Source organism: Fundulus heteroclitus, chromosome 3, assembly GCF_011125445.2.
Source record: "Fundulus heteroclitus isolate FHET01 chromosome 3, MU-UCD_Fhet_4.1, whole genome shotgun sequence".
NCBI classification, from domain to species: Eukaryota; Metazoa; Chordata; class Actinopteri; order Cyprinodontiformes; family Fundulidae; genus Fundulus; species Fundulus heteroclitus.
This window is the reverse complement of record NC_046363.1, coordinates 31,940,160-31,952,515: the sequence shown is the minus strand read 5'-3', so window position 1 is coordinate 31,952,515 and position 12,356 is coordinate 31,940,160. Positions and strand designations below refer to the sequence as shown.

At 42.7% G+C, this 12,356-nt stretch overlaps 1 protein-coding gene across 1 annotated transcript in view; it reads left to right on the top strand.

Annotated features, from left to right (window-relative positions):
• The first annotated feature begins 589 nt into the window (after positions 1 to 589).
• Positions 590 to 12,356, top strand: part of xrcc1 (X-ray repair complementing defective repair in Chinese hamster cells 1) — a 36,017-nt gene continuing 24,250 nt past the window's right edge. Inside the window, exons 1-7 of the mRNA XM_036135231.1 lie at positions 590 to 1,074; positions 1,157 to 1,249; positions 8,856 to 8,963; positions 9,063 to 9,221; positions 9,612 to 9,686; positions 10,792 to 10,915; positions 11,109 to 11,215. Of these exons, the coding sequence (XP_035991124.1) occupies positions 1,024 to 1,074; positions 1,157 to 1,249; positions 8,856 to 8,963; positions 9,063 to 9,221; positions 9,612 to 9,686; positions 10,792 to 10,915; positions 11,109 to 11,215 (717 nt within the window). The 5' untranslated portion in view covers positions 590 to 1,023. The remainder of the gene's footprint in view (positions 1,075 to 1,156; positions 1,250 to 8,855; positions 8,964 to 9,062; positions 9,222 to 9,611; positions 9,687 to 10,791; positions 10,916 to 11,108; positions 11,216 to 12,356) is intronic.

Genomic DNA, 12,356 nt, shown 5'->3' with positions numbered 1-12,356 from the left:
TTGGTGGTCAGTCTCTTCCTTAAGTGTAACAATATAAGTTTCTTGGTGTGTTGAGTGATGGTAGGTAACCAGTTGTCTAATCCATATAATGTGCAAACACCACCAGCACTCAAAAATAAATAAATAAATAAATAAATAAATGATGTTCATTATTGATACAGAAATGTGATCATACTGATCATATTCTGATCATATATGAATCAAATATTGATTTTTTTAGTGTGTAATGATAAAGCAAAGTTTGAAAGACAACAACAAACGATTTCTAAAACATGCTCTAACATGTACTATTTAAACATGCTATTAAGATATTGTTCACCAACGTTCCTGAATAAAAAAAATATATGATTTGTATTAAAAAAAATATACAAACTTAACCTTTATTTGTTTTTCTTCCCAGCAGAAAGATATAGGTACAAAAAAAATCCTAAATTGTTTCCACTTTCAAAATAATAATAAAAAAGTTATAGGAACTCTGTACATATCCCCAAACTCGCCACTTGATGGCGAGTTCGCCTGCACGGTGAGATAATTGTACCGTAGAAGAAGAACGTGAAGGTCTCATTGGATAGAAACGCTATTAGTCGGAAGTTACGACACATTGTGACATTTGCAGCCTTTTGGTGGGAAAATGAGTGCGAACTCTCGCACATTTTATTTAAAATCCAAGTGGTTGGAATGTAAATTGCGATATTTACTGTAGAGATACAAGTAAGGCGTAAATGTTAAGCATTAAACAGCATGGGAGATTATCGAGCTGCAGCCTTTTGCGTTTGATAAATGCTCCGGGAAAGTTGACTGCCTTTTGTTTACTAGCATGCTATCCGGTTAGTCAAGAGTTGTTCCAACGCTGACCAGCGACAGTGTGGGTTTACTTTAGTGCCTCTGAAAGCAATCTGGGTGCGCTTTTATGGTTAGATAGCCGGATACGGTAGTACGTTGTGGCTTTAAAAACGCGCTGCTGGGGGATTTTAGCGGGTAAATAGTTGTATTTTGAAGCTGTCGAGAATCAACAACACAAACATGCCAGAAATCAAATTAAAGCACGTCGTCTCCTGCTCCACCGAGGACAGTGTAAGTTGCTCGACGTTGATCTGTTTGTAAAGCAAGCTGCGTCCTTGCCTAATCGCTGCTGTCTTGTTTTCATGCAAACCAGACTCATAAAGCAGACAACCTGCTGAGCTCAGACACGTACAGAAAGTGGAAAGCCGCAAGACCCGGAGAGAAGCAGACATCGGTCATTCTGCAGGTTTGTTTTTCTGCCTTACTGATTCAGGCAGGGGTTTCTATTTGACTCCATGCTGAATGAATGTGTATGATCCATCCTAAATCACTTGCCTTTTCGTTTCCAGTTACTTTACCAACCCGAGTCTACTATACCTTCCTTATGTTTACATGGAAATAAATGCGTTCTAGTTTCGTTACTGTTTACCTACTTATTTTGACCACATCTAAACTCCATTTTCTACATCCTTGTATGAAAGCACATTTTACTATATTTGCCTACAGATATAGCTACTGTTTCCTCAGTAAGTAAGTAAATAGAATGTATTAATATAGCACTTTTCTCAGATAAAAATCACTAAGTGCTTCACAGTAAAATACAAAAAACAGTAAAGTAGTTGTCTTAAACAGCATTATAAAACAAAATGGAAAACATACAAAGGAAACCATAACAACCACATGTCTAATTAAAAGCCTGCTTGAATAGCAGTGTCTTTACTTATAATAAACCAAAATGTTCTCAGTGCTTGTGGGGTTATCCCAGATATTTCCTTTACCTTCAGAAAATAATATTTTTAAATATATTTGAAGAATCTGATCTCCTGCATGGTAATGATTTAGCCTTTGGTTTATTAAATGCTCATTAACAGTATATATATATATATATATATATATATATATATATATATATATATATATATATATATATATATATATATAAATAAAAAATGTCCTTTGGCTAAGGCTCCTTAGAAAAAGTAAAATCTTAAAATCCACCAATTGATCTTGACAAAGTAAAATAAAGTAATACTTTTATTTAGAGCTGCACCATATACTGACTCAGAATTGTCAATGGGATTTTGATGTATGCAGTGTGGCATTCACTGGAGGTTGCTAGGATGCTATAATTTTGTTGTTGACAGGTATAAATGAACTGCAATTAATTCACACTCTTTCTGTGTATACTATCTTTGGACAGTTTGAGTTTTACAGCCGGTGATGCCCGCACTTGATATTAATTTTAGAGACCAAGATGCTAAAGCTCATTGGGAATAATAGTTACATTGTACAAATTTATATAGCACATTTCAGTACAGAGACAATGCAAAGTGCTTTACATGATTAAAATACAGAAAAAAACATAATCATATCAATGCATCCGAAGCAATAGACTATTTATGAGAATGGAAAAAAAAAAACTGCAAAAACCACTGGGATGTAAACATACACTGAGTTTGTTGGGAACAGTCATGGTTATAAAGTCTAGCTGCTGCTGGGAAGAAGGATCCTTCTTGATGATGCTTCTTAGCAGGCCTGAACAATTAATCACATTTGCAATATAATCACAATTTTAATAAACGTAATTTCCAAATTGCAGAGGTTGGCAATTTTTGGGAACGTAACAAATAATAGATAAGACACGGCCTTTAGGTGTCGGTAATATGTTTAAAGTGGGTTTGTCCCCACATGGAAGGGAAGAGAGTTCCAGCAGTGAGATAATGTCATTGTATTATTTGTTTTAGAATTTATATAATCAAATTTTTTTTTTTTTTTTTTTTTTTTTTACCATAAACTTTCAGGAATCTCACTGTAGCATTAAGTGTCGGTCAAAGTGTTTATTACATAGACTTGTTTGTTGGTTGCACTTTATTTTCAACAAGAACGGATGTTCTCAACCTGTGCGCGAGGTTGAGAGGTTCCGACTAGAGATAGTCGGACTCACCTCGACGCACCGCTCTGGCTCCGGAACCAGTCTCCTTGAGAGGGGCTGGACATTCTTCCACTCTGGAGTTGCCCATGGTGAGAGGCGCCGAGCTGGGGTTGGCATACTTGTTGCCCCCCATCTCGGTGCCTGCACGTTGGGGTTTTCCCCGGTGAACGAGAGGGTGGCCTCCCTCCGCATCCGTGTGGGGGGACGGGTTCTGACTGTTGTTTGCGCTTATGCGCCAAACAGCAGTTCAGATTACCCACCCTTTTTGGAGTCCTTGGAAGGGGTACTGGAGAGTGCCCCTCCTGGGGACTCCCTCGTTTTGCTGGGGGACTTCAACGCTCACGTGGGCAATGACAGTGGGACCTGGAGGGGCGTGGTTGGGAGGAATGGCCCACCTGATCTGAACCCGAGTGGTGTTTTGTTGTTGGACTTCTGTGCTCGTCATGGATTGTCCATCACAAACACCATGTTCAAGCATAAGGGTGTCCATATGTGCTCTTGGCACCAGGACACCCTAGGTCGCAGTTCAATGATCGACTTTGTTGTCGTTTCATCTGACCTGCGGCCGCATGTCTTGGACACTCGGGTGAAGAGAGGGGCGGAGCTCTCCACCGACCACTACCTGGTGGTGAGTTGGCTCCGATGGCGGGGGAGGAAGCCGGTCCGACCGGGCAGGCCCAAACGTACTGTGAGGGTTTGCTGGGAACGTCTGGCGGAGTCCCCTGTGAGGCGGAGCTTTAACTCCCACCTCCGGGAGAACTTTAAACACGTCCCGAGGGAGGCGGGGGACATTGAGTCTGAATGGACCATGTTCCACGCCTCTATTGCTGAGGCGGCTAGTCGGAGCTGTGGCCGCAAGGTTGTCGGTGCATGTCGTGGCGGCAACCCTCGAACCCGCTGGTGGACACCAGCGGTGAGGGAAGCCGTCAAGCTGAAGAAGGAGTCCTACCGGGCTTTTTTGGCCTGTGGGACTCCGGAAGCAGCTGATGTGTACCGGCAGTCGAAGCGGCAGGCGGCTCGGCTGGTCGCCGAGGCAAAAACTCGGGCGTGGGAAGAGTTCGGAGAGGCCATGGAGAAAGACTTCCGTACGGCTTCGAAGCGATTCTGGTCCACCATCCGGCGTCTCAGGAGGGGGAAGCAGTGCAGTACCAACACTGTTTACAGTGGGGGTGGTGTGCTGCTGACCTCGACTCGGGACGTCGTGCGTCGGTGGGCGGAATACTTCGAAGACCTCCTTAATCCCACCAACACGTCTTCCATTGAGGAAGCAGAGCCTGAGGACTCTGGGTCGGGTTCTCCCATCTCTGGTGCTGAGGTTGCCGAGGTTGTTAAAAAGCTCCTCGGTGGCAAGGCTCCGGGGGTGGATGAGATTCGCCCTGAGTACCTTAAGGCTCTGGATGTTGTGGGGCTGTGTTGGTTAACGCGGCTCTGCAACATTGCGTGGACATCGGGGGCAGTTCCCCTGGATTGGCAGACTGGGGTGGTGGTCCCCCTATTTAAAAAGGGGGACCGGAGGGTGTGTTCCAACTACAGAGGAATCACACTCTTAAGCCTCCCTGGTAAGGTCTATTCAGGGGTTCTGGAAAGGAGGGTCCGTCGGATAGTCGAATCTCGGATTCAGGAAGAGCAGTGTGGTTTTCGTCCTGGCCGTGGAACACTGGACCAGCTCTACACCCTCAGCAGGATTCTTGAGGGGGCATGGGAGTTTGCCCAACCAGTCTACATGTGCTTTGTGGATCTGGAGAAGGCATTCGACCGTGTCCCCCGGGGGATCCTGTGGGGGGTACTCCGGGAGTATGGAGTACCGGACCCTTTAATAAGGGCTGTCAGGTCTCTGTACGACCGGTGTCAGAGTCTGGTCCGCATTGCCGGCAGTAAGTCGGACTCGTTTCCGGTGAGAGTTGGACTCCGCCAAGGCTGCCCTTTGTCACCGATTCTGTTCATAACTTTTATGGACAGAATTTCTAGGCGCAGCCAAGGTGTTGAGGGGATCCGCTTTGGTGGCCTTAGGATTGCGTCTCTGCTATTCGCGGATGACGTGGTCCTATTGGCTTCATCAGGGCGTGATCTACAGCTCTCACTGGAGCGGTTCGCAGCCGAGTGCGAAGCGGCCGGGATGAAGATCAGTGCCTCCAAATCCGAGACCATGGTCTTGAACCGGAAAAGGGTAGAGTGCCTTCTCCGGGTTGGGGAGGATGTCCTGCCCCTAGTGGAGGAGTTCAAGTATCTTGGGGTCTTGTTCACGAATGAGGGGAAGATGGAGCGGGAGATCGACAGGCGGATTGGTGCAGCGTCTGCTGTGAAGCGGGCGCTGTACCGATCCGTTGTGGTGAAGAGAGAGCTGAGCCAAAAGGCGAAGCTCTCGATTTACCGGTCGATCTACGTTCCTACCCTCATCTATGGTCACGAGCTTTGGGTCGTGACCGAAAGAACGAGATCCCGGATACAAGCGGCTGAAATGAGTTTTCTCCGTAGTGTGTCTGGGCTCTCCCTTAGAGATAGGGTGAGGAGCTCAGTCATCCGGGGACGACTCAGAGTAGAGCCGCTGCTCCTCCACGTCGAGAGGAGCCAGTTGAGGTGGCTCGGGCATCTGGTCAGGATGCCTCCTGGACGCCTCCCTGGAGAGGTGTTCCGGGCATGTCCCACCGGGAGGAGACCCAGGGGAAGACCCAGGACACGCTGGAGGGACTATGTCTCCCGGCTGGCCTGGGAACGCCTTGGGATTCCTCCTGAGGAGCTGGCCCAAGTGGCTGGGGAGAGGGACGTCTGGGCCTCCCTACTGAAGCTGCTACCCCCGCGACCCGACCCCGGATAAGCGGAAGACAACGGACGGACGGACGGAAGAACTGATGTTCAACTGAACAATCTATTCTCTTGAATAATAATGTTCTGATTAATAAAACAGTTAAAGCTCTTGTTTTAAATAGTCCTTGTTTACAAACATCTTTATCTACAGGCCATTTTTGTTGCTTGTGGTTAATGCAGAGAAAAGTCAAAATTAAATCACAATCAAAGTTATGGTTGAAATTTAAATTTTCGGCAAAATCGCACAGCCCTACATCTCGGAGCATCTGGGATGCAGCAGTCTGTCACTGAAAGAGCTCTCCAGCTCTGCAACAGCTTCATGCATGGAGTAGGAGACACTGTCCAACAGTGATATTATTTTAGTGCTTTAGTCTTCCACCACCTGCACTGGGTTGAGGAGACATCTTTGGACAGAGTTTACTCTCCCGATGAGCTTATCTAAGCGCTTTCTCTCAGCTGTAGATAAGCTGCTGCTCCAACAAACTACGCCATAGAAGATGGCTGATGCCACCACAGAGTCTGAAATGTCTCCAGGAGCTCCCTTTGTACTCCAAATGATCTCAGCCTCCTTAGCAGGTAGCATCTGCTCTGACTCCTACTGTAAAGAGCATGGATGTCGTAACTCTAGTTTATTGTGAAGGTGAACATCCCTGTGTCCACCATCTCAACATCAGTTTCCTGCGGATGTTCACTGGTGTCAGTGTGGTAGGTATTCACCTGGAAATCCATCACCAGCTCTTTGGTTTTTCAGTGGCACCTATACACACTCCTGTGTCCGCTGTCTGTAGCCTGAGCCGTCTTAACCCGTGATGAGCTCAATAATACGTCTGAGAATTTCTGAAGATGGCAGTCTGAAGAGTAATGGAAAAGTCTGCTGCGTAGAGGGTGGACAGGAAAGGTGTGAGGAGAGCTCCCTGCAGGGCCCCTGTACTGCAGACAGGCCTGTCAGAGAGACAGCCGTGTGTCTTCACACTCTGTGGGTGGCCAGTGAGGCAGTCCAGTATCCACTGGGACAGATGGTGGCCAGCCCCTGGCAACTCCAGCTTGTTCCTCAGAAGTCCTGGTCGGCTGGTATTAAAACACGATAGGAATCAAAGAACATGAACCTCACAGTGCTTCCAGGTTTCGCGTGTGGGTCAGAGCTCAGTCCAGGAGGCTGGTGATGGCATCAACCGCCTCCATGCCAGGCTGGTAGGCAAACTGCAGCGGATCCTATAAGGGCCCCTACCTGGGGTGAGGATAGTTGAAGCCAAACGTCCCAATAGGCTTCAACAGATGCGAGGTCAGCGCTACCAGGCCTGTAACTGCTGAACGTCCTTCTGATGTGAGGTCTTCCACAACAGCGGTGCGTTCCTCAGCTTCAGGCTCATGTTGAACTTTCAGCCTATAATTAACAATAATATTGCAGTGGCATAATTTCCTTATAGCCGAAATCTTTTGCACTTTTATTTCTTTTAATCTTCAATTCAACGGCAGAAAGTTGGTCATAATGCAGTTGTGCCCCTTCTGGGATGCATGAACACTGATCACACTTATGTGGGCTTCTGTGCTGACTTCCTGTGCACGTCAGGATCAATTTCAAGGTCTTATTGCTTGCCTTTAAAAGCTTTAACGAAATGACAGGATTTGTCTAAATGTTTGCATGCTTGTATTCCAACAAGGGTATAACGGTTCACAAATGAATTTTTGCTAGACTCTAAGATCTAGTCTCAAAAAGAAGAGGCAACAGACTTCTCAGAGGTGGTGCCTTACAAGGACTGGACAATATTATATTGATATTTTAAAAAATATCAAAGATAAGACTATATTGTTTATATCGAGATGGTCTATGTTGCCTTATGTTTATACTTGTATGTATTCTAGTAGTTTTTTTTCAGCTGTTTGTCATATTTATCTAGTTGTTTGTTAAAAACTAGCCCTGTGAGACATTTGGGATAAAGCTTTGATTCAGAGATGTAGTTTCATAATTATGAAAAGAAAAACACGTTGAGATAAATATCGTATATATCGGCATTCAGCCTATAAATATCAAGATATTATTTATGGTCCATCACCCATCCTTTGGCCTAACCCAGCTGCACATACCTCTAGTCATCTTAATACTATTTTTAACACCCATATGTGTTTCTTGAATGTTAGCTCGAGTTGCATGAAACATTATCACTTTTGTTGTGCAACTGGCCGTGTTTCTTTTATTCATTTCAATATTTTATTTGGAAACATTTTATCTTGACTTATTTGAGTTCATATTTTGCTGATTATGCTTCTGTTTATATGCGTTTTGCTTAACAGTTCTTTTTGGTTAGCTGTTGTTTTAAATGTGGAATTAAATTCAATTCAATTTTATTTATATAGCACCAATTCACAATACATCACTTGTCATCTCAAGGCACTTTACAAATGTATAGAAATCCATTTTTTTACATAATTTAAACATCTTACTGCATGTAGCTTTTGTATCACTTTGCTCTGACATCTCAATAAAAAAAGATTAAACCATTTTATATGATAGGTAAAAATAGACGTTTTAGGTTTATCACCAAAATATTTTAAAGATGTTTTACTCCTCATATGTGATAGTTTATGAATACAAAAGGAGATAAGCTTTTTTTTTTTTGTCTCATTGTATAGCTTTAAAAACGTCTGCCGGAGTGTCTAAGCTCTACCAATTTCTTTGGTCTGTGTTATTTAGAAATTAATGACGCCTATTTCCGATATGCATTGCTGAATATTCTGTTTGACAGAGTCCTTTTTTTTTTTTTTTTTTACCTCAGACCAGAAGTTTTCCAATTACTTTGGTTATGAAATAGGGCTATGCAACTTTTTCTTTCTGTTTTCCAGTACATACCACTTGTTTACAAACCCAAACGGCTAATTATGTTAAATAACCAAGATTTCAATATTCCCTAAAGCTTTGGTGTTTATGATATTTTCAGTAAGAGCAGAAATCTAGTTTGAAACATGTATGTGCTATGAGGCTGAAGCAGCAGCCAATTTGTTTTTATCTTATTTATTACCTCTGATTTAGTGTTTTGATTCTTACTTCTGGATTTTTTTTTTCCTCCCTTCTCTGATCTCCTCGCACCGTCTCGTTTTGTGTGAACTTCTTCCCCAGTTTGAGAAGGAGGAGCAGGTCCACAGTATTGATATTGGAAACGAAGGATCCGCTTTCATCGAGGTGTTGGTCGGGAATTCTTCCGCTGTCAAAGACCAGGACTATGAGGTTTTTCTAACAAATTACACTTTAGATGTTATGTTAATATTGGAAAGATTTACTTCTTTACTCATTAATTTATTCATTCATCATCCTCTTTTATCCCAGGTTCTTCTCGTCACGTCTTCCTTCATGTCCCCCACTGAGAGCCGTAACGGCACCAACACGAACCGGGTTCGTTTCTTTGGACCCAACCAGCTGCAAAAAAGCACCTCTCAGGAGAAGTGGGACAGAGTGAAAATCGTTTGTACCCAGCCGTACAGCAAGGTGGGCAAATTGGCGATTTCAAATCAGCTGACATTTCACTTTTTGAAATGAATCTATTAGTGAATCTATTAGTTGAATGTTGTTTTTCCATTTCAGGATGGTAATAGGGGTTAGATAATTATAAAACGAGGCTTGCCATCCAGTGCACAGTACAGTACATTAATTTAACGATCGCAGTTTATGTAGCAGCACAATTCTTTCCCTTTAAATGTAGAAGATGTGCTTTAGTGTGGGTGATGTCAGTAGTACAGACTGCTAACTGAAGTATTTGTTAAAAATACTATGTACTTCCACATTATTTATTTATTTGCATTTTACACTCTGTTTAAGTTGCACAGAGACTTCTTTTACAAATTAATATGCACGTGTGTCATCTTTTTCACTTTACAGAACATTGCATATGGCCTTACTTTCGTCAAGTTCCACTCACCACCTGATAAAAATGATCCTCCAACTTCCTCTCCTGTAAGTTCAATGCTCTGTGTTGCTCTATTTTAATCAATATACCTGAAATGACGATTTTATATATGAGAAAGAGCTTTTTATAAAAATGAACTTCTGCTTTGTATAAGGTTAATCGTCTGAAGGCACCAATGACATATTATCCTTCAATACGTTGTAGTTTTTTTCTAATAGCTACAATACATCACGTATGATTTTGTATTTTATAACCAACTAGTAGCAGACAATCCGGTAAACGCACCAAGTTTCCACAACACTCATTAGATGGTATCTGCATGCAGCTGTTGAGGAGGAATCCCAGGAAAACCCGTGACTCCTTTTTCGACCATTTCAAATGTAAATGCAGTTTGCTAAATGCTGCTTTAGCTGGAACTTTATGATTTGATGAGCCTGACGTTAAAACTTTTCAGCAACAAATACTACACATGGGTTTGGAATAAAAATATATAAATGTGTGGACAAGCACCTCATGTTGGCGGAGGATCTGTGATGCCTTGGGCTTGTTTCGCTTCCAAAGAACTTTGTCAGATCGATGGGCATAATGAATTCCTTCAAATATGAGGGCATTTTTTTTTAAAAATCCACCAAACTGTACCAATAAACTGACACTGGGTTATGAGGTTCTTCTTTCTTTGGGTGAATTGATCCAAAATACTTGGCCAAATCTACACAAAAATGGTTCTCTGCCCCAAAGCAAAACATTCTCCTATGGCCACTTCAGTACCCAGACCTAAATCTAATACATAAGTGGTGTCCCATTAGCAAAGTAATGACCACAGGGGTGAGAATAACTGTGCCACCAGTTATTTAAGGAAAGTTGTACATTAGGATTGTTTTCCTTAGTAAATAAAAATTAAAGTCTGAGATTTTTCTACAGCGGTAAAAGACAGATATATTTGAAGCCTTTTTTTACTCCTCTTAATACCAGAACTTGTGTGGAGGCCCCTGTATAGGAGTGATTGGAATCCAGGTCAAACCCAGTTAAAAGTATTAAACTATTAAGTCATTTGTCAGTTTGAACGCTTTTTCTATAGTTGGAAACAAAAACACTTAATTTTGTCTCTGAATCTTCTGCTTTGCCACTGAACTCATCCTTCCTTTCTGCCAGAAACTGACAAAGCTTGGACAGTTCAGGGTGAAAGATGAGTCTCCTTCGTCCGGGCCCAGCCTTCAGCCCGGCAGTCTCTTCTTCAGTCGAGACAGCGCAACAAAGCCAAGCACTTCACTCAAAGGTAAAGTCATTTATTTAAATTTACAAGCCCAATCAATTGCTTTCAGGTCTTTGGGATTACAAAGCAGCGATGACTGAACTCTAATTAGGTTTTATTTTAGGCCACCAAGGGACAAAGACTTGCTATGTTATTGGGGTACTTTATTTTAATGTCCTGTTCCCCCTCAACGTCTGTTGCTCTTGTCTATCTTTAGCCTCTCCACCAAGTGACAAGCTGAGCTACGCTGCCGCTGCGCTGCAAGCAGGAGGCAGCTCTCAATCATCAGGTCAAGCTTCCACCTCCATCTCTGCCTCTCCACAGGTATTAAATATCCCATCAGTCTCTGCTCTGAAGGGCACCCACCAAACGCCTGTTCATCAGTGAGCTGTGGTCCTCTGTATTTAGACCACAAGGAGGCAGAGAAGGCTGTAGAGGAGATGAAGCCAGGCATTAAAGCTTGAAGTAGGTCGAGATCTGTAGGTGTTTTAAAGGTCGAATTTTCATGCACATTGTTTGAAGGTGGAATTTTCCTAAAATTTAAATCTAGCAAAAACGAACAGCATTCAGCCATATTGAGCTGCCCTTTTGCATCTAGCAGCTGATATTTTAAAGCCCCGCTAAATCAAATTTTTACCTTAATATATCCTCTTCTAAGTCCCTGTGATGGAAATCTAAGTGTTTATGAGACAATTAAGTGGTCTGTCATCTGCCCTTAGTGTCTCTGGCCAAAAAAACAACACACTTGCAACTTTCTGTGCTCTGAGGCGGTCTTGCAGCTCAGTTCTCGTTTTACAGCATTGGACATAAAAAATCGATTTTCCAATTATGAATCGATTTATCATATTAATCCCTAAAAATCGATTCATATAACCAAAGTGATTGTGAGCCGGCATTACTTTTGTGGACGTGAGGTCTGAGACTTTGGTTTAACAGCCGTGTTAGTCTGTTTATTGGTTCTTCTTCTGCTCTGAGACCCCAGCAGGACAAAATCAAAACAAAGCGCCAAGCTCCACCTAGTGGTCGGAAGCATGGATGCAACATACGTCACAGTAGCCTTCACGCTCCAGTCCGGGAGGTGAATCTTTATGGAGCTAAAACAGTGACAGCTTGCAGCGACATTGAAAAGAGATTTGACTTTGTAAAATTTGATATTGAAAAGTCAAGCATTGTCAGAAAGTAAAAATTTAGGATTATATTCTCATTTTATGTTGCAGCTGTTATTCAATGAGCGATGTTTTCAGTGTCACTGAAAGTTTGCTGTCATATTTTTAATAACGCACCGGGTTAACATCCGCATTTATTTCCCCTTTTAGTTTAATAAAGTATTTTTGAATTGATTTGAATAGAAATAGCAGATATCTCTGGGGTCTCTGTTTTCTACTGTGGATCTGTTTGGGTATTCTGCCCCACAGCATGTTTGTGAAAGCAGTTGTCTTAACATTCAGGAAGAGGCTTTGGTCCT